The sequence below is a fragment of the Canis lupus genome, chromosome 12 (assembly GCF_011100685.1).
Source record: "Canis lupus familiaris isolate Mischka breed German Shepherd chromosome 12, alternate assembly UU_Cfam_GSD_1.0, whole genome shotgun sequence".
Classification (NCBI taxonomy): domain Eukaryota; kingdom Metazoa; phylum Chordata; class Mammalia; order Carnivora; family Canidae; genus Canis; species Canis lupus.
This window is the reverse complement of record NC_049233.1, coordinates 34,698,825-34,711,649: the sequence shown is the minus strand read 5'-3', so window position 1 is coordinate 34,711,649 and position 12,825 is coordinate 34,698,825. Positions and strand designations below refer to the sequence as shown.

General features: G+C 33.8%; 1 protein-coding gene across 50 annotated transcripts in view; it reads right to left on the bottom strand.

Moving 5' to 3' along the window:
* Positions 1-12,825, bottom strand: part of RIMS1 (regulating synaptic membrane exocytosis 1) — a 477,431-nt gene that overhangs the window by 174,720 nt on the left and 289,886 nt on the right. The window contains exon 1 of one of the 50 annotated variants that reach the window (XM_038554505.1): positions 9,371-9,853. The exons of the other annotated variants lie outside the window; for them this stretch is intronic. Within the exon in view, the coding sequence (XP_038410433.1) occupies positions 9,371-9,425 (55 nt within the window). The 5' untranslated portion in view covers positions 9,426-9,853. Of the gene's footprint in view, positions 1-9,370; positions 9,854-12,825 lie in introns of those variants that run through there. 50 annotated transcript variants of the gene reach the window in all.

The following is a 12,825-nucleotide window of genomic DNA, read 5'->3' as shown; positions in this document are numbered from 1 at the left end:
TTAATTTGCAATAATAATTCTGAATGTCAAATCAACTTCTGCCAGCCTCTACATCCCAAAGACATGGAAATGAAAAAATACAGAGATTGATACATTATCACAATTTTAGTGATATAAATAACAAGAGTAATAGTCAAATAATGATAAAGATGAATTCCAAGGGAACACAGAACAAAATGGAAGAACTTAGGGAATGATACTGTTTATCATTTAAAAATATGTAGTAAAATTATAAATTAGTAGGAAATAAATATACTCTAGCAAACAGTTTTGGTAATATAAACAGATGTTTCAAAATCAGAGTCTATCAAAGAAAGTTACTGTAAATATGTTTTTTCCCCTGTTTTTATTTTATTTTTTATTCACTTGTTTTTATTTTGGGTATTCAAATAAATAATTTCTAGATATATTAAAGAACATTATATATATATTTATTATATGTATTATAGTTATATATTATATATATAATTATATATATATGATTCCTATACTGGCAGTGGGAAATTGCTAGGCATAGAAATTTGGAGAATATTTTACACCTCAACATTGTTATAGAGAAAAATGTGAAGTATCCATATTTACAAACTTCCAAATTATGGTACAGGAAAGCAGATTGCAAAATACTGTCAGATCACTATCTAAATCTCTGCCAAAGGGCAAAAGTGATCAGACTGTATTGTATAAAGCTTTCAACTATACTCAAACTCCATATGATGGAAGATAATCAGGCAAGAGAAAGCACAAAAGGAAGGAACAATATTCACAATGCATTTAGATCACATATACATTTATCTTTATAAAGCAAAATATATTAAGGTTGGTCAAATATTAACCTATTGACTCAAGAAAGGACTTCTCTTCCAGAGTTCCTAAACATTTAAGGGTTGAATAAGTGATTCTAAAATTATGTTTCCAAAATAATAATTTCAAAATAGCTTCACCTTAGATAACATTTTCATAGCAAAAACTGTTACTTTAAAAAATCAGAAGTCTCATTAGTCCAGACTTAAAGGGCCCAATATGATTTTTTGGCTGGGTCACAGGTACTCTGGTGAGAAGAATGAGATGACCTTCTACTCAGGAATGTAAGGCAATCCATGCCCAGTGTGCCTAGATGTTTAAATCCAAGATTCCATAATTACCTAGCTGCACTGAACTATTCCCAAGTGTACTTCAGAGAGAATATATTTTGGAATACAGTGTTTCTCAATATTTTTGACATGTTTTATCCTTGTGAGGGATATGCAGGAAGTCAACTTAGATATTCTAAAATCTAACTCTCAATTAATCCAGAGCATCACACAACCATGCACTTGGTCTACACTACATTTCACATAGTCCCTCCCCCATCTCCCCAACGGCCTCCATAGTTCCTTTCATATATTGTCCTTCAACATATGACTCTATGAGTCATGGTGATGATGATACTCATATGGATCATGCTCTGATAATGATTATCTCTTGTGAACAAAAGAAACTTCCCTCTGTTGTCACTCTCAGGAAAAATTTGTGTGCACTAGACTGGTTTATTTTCACGTTATGGAAGCTGAAGTTTTATAACTGATGGTACATTTATCAAAATATGTTAGAATGTTCATGGTTAAACCTGCAGCCTAATTTTCTTCCCTTATTTTTTCTTACCAATCTTTTCTACACATTTTTAACTTATTTCGTATGGCTATGCTTTTACATTTAGGTAGGTACCTTAAGTAACTTTTGATATTAAGGTAGACATTAAAGCAAAAATTAAAATAAAATAAAATTTTTATAACTCTATTTTCATTAAAATATAGAATTTTCCATCCATCACTCTCCACATACCTTTGATGCAATAAGAAACAACTTAACTAAAATGCAACTGATATACAGGCATGAATTTATCCACAGCTTAAACAGCAGATTGCAGAAAATAGCAAATTATCTCAGCAAATTATCTATTTGGAAATATTGCCAAAGAATGGAAAGCAAATGAAAAAAAGACTTCTAATCTGGAAATAAACAAACAAACAAACAAACAAATCTGAGCTCCTAGACTTTATTCTTCCGAAAGTCCTGGATCCTCACAATTTTACAGTCAAAATCCTGAGTTTTTCTGTTTTTCAACTCCACAGGGCCAGTGAACATGCATTGTGTTGGTAAGGACAAGCACACTAACAGCAATAAGAATTCACAAGGAGAGAGAAAGGGAAAATTAAAAAAAAAAAACAAAAAACAATTAAACAAACCGGTTAAGGATATACATGACCTCAACACTATGACACTTAAGTAGCACTAGAACATAACTGCACCAATGGGCAACATAATAACTGATGTCAAAACAATATACATTTAGGCAACAACCAAAAAAATTATTTTGTGGCATATAAACTTTTAAAAAAATAGAATGAAATCTCCTTTTCTGGTTTTCTGGTTTAATTTAAAACTAAAAATGAAAGAGTAATATACAATACTGATGAAAAAGATTTTAAGTAAAATAACAAACAAGTAGCATCAACAACAACAAGCTGGTTGGCAAATATTTGGCATGTTGGAAAATTTAGCTATCAAGAATTACGGACTTGAATCTGAGTTTTCACCATTTCAAAATTAAATCATTACTCATAAAAACAACAAAAAACAGACATGCAGTAATTGTTTATCAAATAACTGCTTTTGATTTATGATGTAATAAAGGATTCAATGAATGATAAACATTAATTCTTATTTTCTCCCTCTGAATGTTCTATTTCTTGACATTTTGTGAATTTAGTACAAGAAATGGGAAAGATAGAATTAATTGTTCTTTGCAAAACATACTATACACAGAGTAGCTGAAATGTCTTCTAAATATTCTTGATCAAAATTATTGCCTTTTTAAGAGCAAAGCAAACAAAACTCTTTCTAGGGGATTGATCATGTCACTGAATTAAATTGTGAAATTAACAACTATTTGGCGAAAAAACTGAAACTGAATACTGTTTTCACTGATATTTAAAATTTTCAATGACATTAAATCTGTCAATTATTCTTGAAATTCTTTTATGGGGCAGCCCAGGTGGCTCAGCGGTTTAGTGCCGCCTTCAGCCCAGGGCCTGATCCTGGAGATCCAGGATCGAATCCCATGTCAGGCTCCCCACATGGAGCCTGCTTCTCCCTCTGCCTCTCTTTCTCTCTCTCTGTGTCTTTCGGGAATAAATAAATAAAAATCTTAAAAAAAAAAAAAAGAAACTCTTTTATGAAAAAAGACTAAATTGCTATTTCAACAATGTTAAAAATAATGATTTTTCAAATGTTTTCTAATGCAAATTTTACAAATCTATAACAAACCTTTCCTGATTAAGACATAATGATTTCATTCACAAAGACAGTAAATATCTTTAGGTAATTTCTCCCAATAATTAAGAGCACATTTAAGATTGATTGAATAATTCCAATGATTTTAACAATAACAATTATACTGCACCTCATTTCCATATATACCAACCCAAATTGAGTTATAATGTTTTCTGATCACAGCAAGAATGAGTTGGAAAAATGGATGAAGCCCATCATAAAGATCAAATAATTAGTGTGATTATAATAGTTCCAATATTAAGAAAAAAATCAGTTTACCTTAATCTTTCCCAAAGTCTCTCTTGGTTTGCCTCCCTCCCTGTTCTTATTTTATTTTTCCTTCTCATCCCCTATGTTCTTCTGTTTTGTTTCTTAAATTCTACATATGACTGAAATCATATTTGTCTTTCTCTGATTGACTTATTTTCCTTAGCATAATACCCTCTAGTTTTATCCATGTTGTTGCAAGGCAAAATTTCATTCTTTTTGATGGCAGAAGGACTTATTTTATATATACTTTAACTCAAATTAAAAGCTTATCTCCTTTTAAAAATGAAAGAGTCTGGGGACACCTGGGTGGCTCAGTGGTTAAGCACCTGCTTTTGGTTCAGGGTGTCATCCTTGAGTCCTGGGATCTAGTCCCACATCGTGTTTCCTGCATGGAGCCTGCTTCTCCCTCTGCCTATGTTTCTGTCTGTCTGTCTGTCTGCCTCTCTCTCTCTCTCTGTGTGTCTCTCATGAATAAATAAATAAAATCTTTAAAAGAAATAATAAAATAATAAAAATGAAAGAGTCTGTCAATAGACATCTCCTAAACTCAATCTTATTTCTTTCTATATGGCAAGACTGTAAGTAGTCTTTACTTTTCAGTAGAAAATGCTTATTCATGTTTGAAATATATTTTTAAAGAAACCAGGCTAAGGTAATTATTGCAACTCTATTCTAAGGAATAAATACTCATTTTTCAAATGACAAACTTACTCTAGCCTGGCTATTTGCATTTTTTACTGTTGAAAGGGATAAAAATAATGAAAGACAACAATTGCTAGCCTTTATAATTTCACTTATTACTAAGAATTTTTATAGTTCCATTCATTTTCCAAAGTGATACACTAATAATTTTGATGACAAAAAAATGACACACATACACACACACACACTCCAGATCTTTGGGCCTACTGTGGTCCTTTAACATAATTATCATTGCATCATATTTTACATCAAACATCCAGATATGCACTTAGTTCACAGACATGAAAACTGTACCCATTTCAGTTTAGTTTTATAAACCAGCCAGGCAAATGTGGAAACTACAAATGGTATATTCAAAGATTCTGTATAGTAAACTCAAAAGGGACAACTTCAAGCAAAAACTCCAAAGACAAATCCTTCTCCTCATTATAAACCACAGGTTTATCACTGTGAAGGATCTCTCAGATTAAATAGATATTTAGGGGGCTCTTATTCTGTGCTCAATTTTCCCATCACCTTCATGTTCTCATTGAATAGTTCCAATTGCAGTAAAATTTCATAGACTAAAATAAACCTTACATAGAAATCTCTATAAGTAAATGTCTGAGCTTGAACAAGACTAGCCTCTGATGTCAGGGAGTCATAACATATTTTTCCAGGATGCCTAATGTCAGAAAAAACTCTAGTCTCTGTTAAGTCATTCTGAACAGAAATAGCTCTAGCTGGCCCTTCAGGTACAGATGAAATAATGTGGGTCCCTATATAGTCTCCCACTCATCTAAATGAAAGCTTTCTATGTTGTATTTGAATTTTCTGTCATTTCTAGTCTCTTTACTTATATCAATGCATCTTATCATTTATTTACCTTTCAGAAAGTTAAGCTTGTGGTAGATTTTTTTACTATGATGTGGAATAACACCCCATGAAAAATTGAAACAGTAATGAAGTTGGGTTTTGTTTGTTTTTTTAGCAATAATATTTTGAAGTGAGTGTTGGGTTTATTTACTCACTTCGGTCACTTGGGAAGAGAAATGGCTTACCTTCACATAGGGCAAGACTTTTCTACCATGGAATGCCAAGTACTTTTTTGTTTTTGTGATCTTTAAGGCAAACTTTATAATCTGAGTTATGTGAGCCCTTTTACATGATCCATAATTAGAGTTAGGGGATCCATATGCTCTTTAAAATTGTACATAAAATTTTGTGTGCAGTAAGTATTGTTTTGTGAGAGCCCACTGCTTCCTTTATTTCTCTAATGGGCCTATGACCACTCTCCAAATTACTAGCAAATGGTTGAAGAGTCTGGATGAAGGGGTGACTCAAACTAGGACACTGCTATATTGCCTTGGTGCTTTACCTTTAGCTCCCAGAATTATCCTCTTTTATAGGTCCTCAGGCTCAGCAGTATGCTTTCATTAAGAACCCTATTTAAGCTAGACACTTAGGAAATCAAGAAACCATACCCTGAGAAAATGAGCTTTATGATTATATACAGAGGGAAAAGAAATTCATCTCAGAAAGCACTTTCATGAGCTATCAGTACTCTAATGAATCATATTTTTGAAAAGACTTTAATATCAACAGGCAAGAGAAATACTATATATAGATGTGCTAAAATCTCTTCCCTGATGAGTTCCTTAAACAACTTCAAAGACATTGACTAAGAAGGAAAATATAGAAAAAAAAAACACAAACTTTATGTAATCTAAATAAACCATTAGAAAGCATAATCCTGAAATAAGAGTAAAACTTCAAAGTGGATAAAACAATTGTTCCAATTTGGACCTGCTTAGAAGTTAAGAACAAACTTCAAAGGCTAAGCATTCTCTAGAGAGGGAAAAACAAACAAATGAAATAACACCAACAAAAAATTGAAATTGCAAGACTAACAGCTTCTTGTTACCACAAAAAAGTTCAAAAGTCATTAATAGGTCTAAAATATCTGACAGGTGTTATACAACAGAAAACATGTTTGCTAGAACCTACATCTGTTAATCAATATGCCACCTTTTCTGAAGTCAGCTTTGAAATCTATTCAATATTTACAATTTATCAAATAAAAAATTTATTTCCCTGTAAAACTCATACAGCTCACACAAAACCTTCTTTGAAACAAGTGACTTACTAGGCATTTACAATTTTTGGTTGGATTTCTGAAGTGAACTGACCAACTCATTATATGATTATGACAATTACCTTCCTAAAGAGAAAAGATGGCCTACTTGAAGCAGGCTATCCAAAATCTAAACCCATTTCACTAGCCTACCATTTATCGGTGTGGAACTGAATAGAATAAAAGTCTTCTTGATTATTAATATTACTATAATTAGTAATTCTTCATTGATTTCTCTATTCTTATGATTGGACATGCTTCTATTTAATCTTCCAGGCCTTAGAAAATTGAGAAGAAATATTCATTTTATTTATTATTGACTCTCCTCACAGTCATTTTCCTGTAACCTCCTACCTGGATCTGGCTTTCCCTGGAGACTATCACTATCAGTGGGAAGATGGCATCTTGGAGGGACCTCTGTGCCCAGTCTGTCTCAGTGTCGGCATCAGGGCCACTCTGCCTCTGGCTGCCTTGATCTTCCCTCTGTTAAGACATGCTCTCAGATGTCACAGGTCACAGGGTGACTGCAGGCACAGGAAGCAGTAGGGACCCTGGAAATCTTCCCTTACCCCACTCCTGAAATGCTCCCCACTATAACCCCATCCTCTTTTGCTATGTGGATGCTGTTGTGACTGAAGTTTGTCCATTAAAGAGTTTTTGTGATATGTCTAGTTGATCCAAAAATAAAAAGCATATCATCATCTGAGAAAAAAAAAGATATCTAAAAGGCATAGAAACTGCCTGCATTGATCATTTCTTTAGGTCTTAATTTCATTATTGGGCCTCCATGCACAGGTAATTAAACCTTGTTGGTTTTCTTTTTTTTTTTTTTTAATGTTACTCTGTCTCATGTCACTCTAATCCTTAGATCAGCTAGAAGAATCTTGAACGGCAAAGAAATTTTTTCTCCCCAACACTCTAGGATTACCTACAATATATATTTGCTGTTTGCTGAGATTAATTTTGTCTTTGTTTTCCAAATGACTTCCATCATTTCTCTAATAAAATTTTCCTCCAGACCATTCACAGGCAGTACTTCAAAATAAAAATATCTCCTTCTCCTGAAGAGCTTTTTAACCATGTGTTAATAACAGTATCACATAAAATCACAGAGTTTGAAGAGAACTAAGTGGGCAAGTTTCTGTATGATGATCATTTCACCAGTGAAGTTACTGCCTTCATACATGCATTTATAGAGACTGTAAAATCAAATAGACTGCTCCCTCAAAGCTAGATAATCAATCACATTAGTTTCATCTCATCTCTCAGGTGCAAATGTGGGAGCACGAACCATCATTGCTTCAGTCTTCCTCTCAAAATAGTGGGTGTCTATCAAGAAGACACAGTAAATATGACCATAAACATGAGATTCATCTTTATCAGATAGCAACCATAGCTACTCTGCAAGTATATGTCAATTCAAAATAAAATCCTCTGTCCTCTAGAAAGAACATATTTAGTTTGTCATGAATGTTAACTGGCAGTTGACAGACAACAATGTGATTAATACTTTTACAAGTAGAAGGTGGCTGGCTGCTTCTTTTCTTTTTATTTTTTTATAATAAATTTATTTTTTATTGGTGTTCAATTTGCCAACATACAGAATAACACCCAGTGCTCATCCCGTCAAGTGCCCCCCTCAGTGCCTGTCACCATTTGCCTCTGATCTCTTGGATTTTAAGCTTGTCCTCAGCAAGAAAGTGAACCTCTTGAAAGTCATTTGCCGGGAAGAGCAGGCAGGCACTCTCCTTAGCTGCTCTCAGCAGTACTTGCTGTACCTGAGAGGGAGCAAGGGAGTAGCCAGGCAAGCTCGTGTCCCTGGCAGGCTTTCAGAGAGTCACAGAGCCTCTGCATCTAGGACCTTATCCTGCTGCTGCATAACTCGAGATGTGCCCCTTCCCCTCCGCACAGCTCCAAGGAATACAGTCTAACAGCAAATGCCCTCAGGACACCTCACATTTCCTCAATGCCAATTTGGCAAAATAGTTACAATGAAGCCATGAGATTTACCAGTTTAATTTAAAAGACCCATAATCTCCCCTCCAAAAAAAGCCTCAGCTGCTAAAACACTACACAGAAAAGACAAAAAACAAAACAAAACAAAACAAAACTCTGTTCCCTTCCTTTATTAAGAAAATGTATACCTTTAAAAATTTAATAACAGCGTCTTTTTTTACACAGAAATAATCATCAGACAATCCTGAGGCCCTGAAAAACATTGTGTCATTCCCACTGAGAATAACAGTAGTCTCTTTTCAAACAGGCAGAATGGAAACAAGGGCCAGGAGGGGTTGGTTACTCTGTCGTCCAAGGTCACATACTCAAATCTCTAACCTGAAAGACTGCATTTTCCTTTCCTTTTTTCTGTCTGGGCTATCTGTTCCCTATATCTAAACAGTTTTTCCTTTAGTCCACAGCTGAACATCACAGAAACACAGGCAATTCCGTGCTGTGCGCTAAAATCAGGACTGTTGATTAGGAGATACCAGGCCTTGGCAGCCTTTGTCTATACACTTTAAAATAACAATCTATACAGAAACTGGTATCTTTCTGTCTTTAAGAAGATTAAGTTCTGAAGCTTTCTAATTTTAATGAAATTCAGTAAACATGGAAAACAACTATCTTTGGTCAATCAGAAAAGGAAAATACATACTTTCTGAATTAATTGTGTAATATATATGTGTGTATATATATATCAAGTTAAAAATTAAATACTAAATTGTAGACAATTTAATGTACACTTCTATTACTTAAAACATAAACATGAAAATAACTTCATATAATGCAACTCAATGATCACTACTGTATTTTAAAATGATATATCTGTGTAATTGCATGTTAAAAGCAAACTATTCCTTATTCTATATTGATAGGCTCTAAATGAAGCATTTTAATATCTTACTCTTGGGATAATTAAACAATATATTCTATTAATTTTACATTTATGTATAAAATTAATATAGCTTAGTTTACCTGTTCCTGAGTGCAACGTATGAAGTAGGAGAAACTGCAGAAACCCAGCAAACATAACAGCAGCATCGGAGTGGTTAAATAAATGCTACTGGCATCAAATCACTAAATTCTAGCTAGCAAAAGCAGCAAATGCACAACACAATAAAAAAAAAAAAACACCAAAAATGCAAAAAAATGTTAAAATTCCCTGTGGTCCTTGCATTCTAAATCAAAACCAAAAAAATTTAAAAAGCCTGCAGTGTCCAACATTATACAACGGTGACACTAAACAAGGCCATAAGTGCTGCTGTCATCAAAACAGATCTCTGCAGTGTACAGATTCTCATTGATTACTGCATTAATCTATAGTGCTCTGTGCTATACTAAAGAGGTTCCCACTGTAGCAAATACCAAAGCTCTGGTAGGTCCGTAATTAACCATTTCCTGAAACAATGCACAGAAGATGTTACCTTCCTGTAGGCAGAGACACGAAATGAAACAAAATGTAATGCTGTGGTCCCTTAAAACTAGCACAGGAGAAAAGACTTAGGCATATGCTTGAAGAGCTCCTCCTATTATTTCCCCAGTGACATTGCACTGAGATATCCATGGGCTAAGATAACAAAGTCAAGCAGACCCCTGCTGGCTTGTGGACCTTAGAAAACGCACCTGAAATGATTTGGTCCCATTATCAATCACTGGCAATGGTCCTAACAAGCTCTGTGTAACAGATCATTTCCCCTGCAGTTTCCCTGAGAAATCTTACTCAGCCCAATGACAACTGGCACCAGGAGGCATAAACCAGGAATTCAGGAGTGATTGTTGAGAACACAGACAAAAGTGTTCCGGTATGGCCAGCCTAATGGTAATAGTGGCTCATCTCCAGGGGGCAAAAGAACAACTCCAGGCAGGTTTTAACAGGAGTTGGGGAGGGTGTCCATATTATATTCAACATTTTAAATGTGCAGCTTTTTGATGATTGTAGAGTCACAACTCTGTCTTTTTTACCACGCACTTCTCACTGAAGCATAGAATCATTATTCTCTGTTAGGTTGCTACATTTACACTATCAACCCCATATCATGTACTACAGAACAAAAGCAATAATAACAACCAAATTAGTTGATTTGAAATTATGTCACTCCTTTAAATTCATTTTTATCATGATACATCATTCTGTTTCCAGAGACAACAATGAAAAATAATACACTTCTCTAATTCACTAGGGAATATTATTGAAAAGTAGAAGCAGACTGCTTCTAGTTTGTTTTAGAAGATTAAATGATCAAATGATAATAGGGAGAGAATTAAGAACCATCTTTCATTTATTTAAATTAAATGCAGTGTTTAATTAAATTATACTTGTTAAAAATAATTATCTGATAAGAAAAAAATTAATACTGAACTATGGATCATCTCACCACCACCAAATCAACTGCAAAATATCAGCCTCACACAAAATAGCAAATCTGAATGTTTTCAACCCCTTAACAGAATATGTCTTTAGCCTCTATTTAGAATCTTTGCTTTTTCTTTACCCTAAACTTTAAAGTATGTTTTAAACTGGCTTAAGTTAAAGACTGGTCAAATTGTTGCTGGGAAGAGAGAAAAGGAAATAAATATCATTTGAATGATTTTTATGTGCCAGATATTGTGCTGTGTTAATTTTACATACTCCATGTAATTCTTAGAGATATATGACAAAATCAGTATTACTTATCCCATATTACTGATGAAGCTCAGAAAGGCTAATTAATTTGCCCAAAGTCACGTGAATTTGGAAAGCTGGAATTCAGATTTGACTTTATCTGACTTGAATGTCCATGCAAAAGCTCTTCATTACACCATGATATATAGGAGCTACTGCAATTATTCTGATGGATTACCTCAAAGTTAAAGTGTTAATGACTTGGTGTGGAAAACCATGGTGATGCAGAAGGGGCCTATAATCATCTACCTCTATATCCTACATTTGAAGCCAGTGAATATTTTCCAGAGCTGTTTATAGGACTGAAATCTTATCCTTGCTGAATTTAAATTCCTTTCACTATGGCACTGTCATAAGGTACACATAAGAATGTCATGGTCTAGAGACTGATCTACTGGCCCAGCAAGTATATTTGAAGATAATCTATGGAAAGAGAGTCCAACTTTCAACAATCAATTTACCAGTTTTCCCTAGGTCCAATGATACCATATAATTTTGTTTGATTGAAATGTAAGAATCTATGGACCTTATAGACCTATATGTAGGCTAAGCCAGCTAAATGAAAATATTTTAATTCACTGCATGTGACTATTACTGTACCTGAGTTTTGAGGTATTTTTTTATGTTTTCCTATTTTTTCTCATTTATTACCTGGTATGAATTTATTTCAGATTACAAAGTCATTTTGAATGCTATTAATCTAATATTCTTCTCTCATTTCATGTCATGAATTTTGTTAATTTGGTATAATTATCTTGAATTCCCTAAAGTGCCTCCATATGAAAAAATTAATCGAGTGGTAACAAATTATATTTCTAACAAAAGATACTTCGTAAACCGAATAAGGTCTCTGAAATGGTATACAAAGCTTTCATAACTTCAGAGTTAAAATACAGAATCAATAAAAGAAGGGGCTAATATCGATTTTATTTTAAAATGTCCTTTCACTTATTTCTGGGCATAACATACTCTAAGATTCTATGCACAGAATAGTGTCACTGAGGACATTGTTCATATAGGTAGAAAAAAAAAACCCTTCCATTTTTATCTTGTCAATTCAGAAATTTATATTAGTAATATTTACTTATTTAAAGCATTTCTATCACTGTCCATTTTGAACTACATATATCCCATCTTGGGGTTATAATATTTCAAAACCACTCACTCAGCTGTGATTCCACAGCCTTTCATAGACCAGCAGACTGATTTCCCTGGGGAGAGAACACATAAAGCCTAACATCAATTGCAATTTTGAGCTTGCTTCACATACACCATTTGACCTTGTGCTACTGTGGTACAGGAAAAGGCCTGTGTGGAAGGGTTTCAGCTCTTTTCAAGAACCCAGGACCCATTATTTTGAAAAATTGACACTAACTTCCTATATTTGGACTGAACTACCCACTAATAGATAGTTCTAATTTGTCAGGTATTTCTCACTCTTTGTATTAGCGTGGAATATACTGATGACAAAACAAAACTCATGCACAATTAAACAACTTGCTATTCCTTTTCCTTATTTTCAGAGAATATTGATGTTGTAATCTTTAAATATTTTGGGGTTGGCTATTACACAATAAATCACAAATGTGATTAATTATCTTACAGTCTTTAGAGCTAAATCATAAATCTAATCATCTCTTTTTCAGAGAAAAAGAATGAAGATAAAATTGGTAGTTAGAAACTTTGCTGAGAAAATGGAACAAAATCACTCCACACCTCACACACACAGAATGGGAATACTTACAGGGGAGAAACAGATACAGAGGGA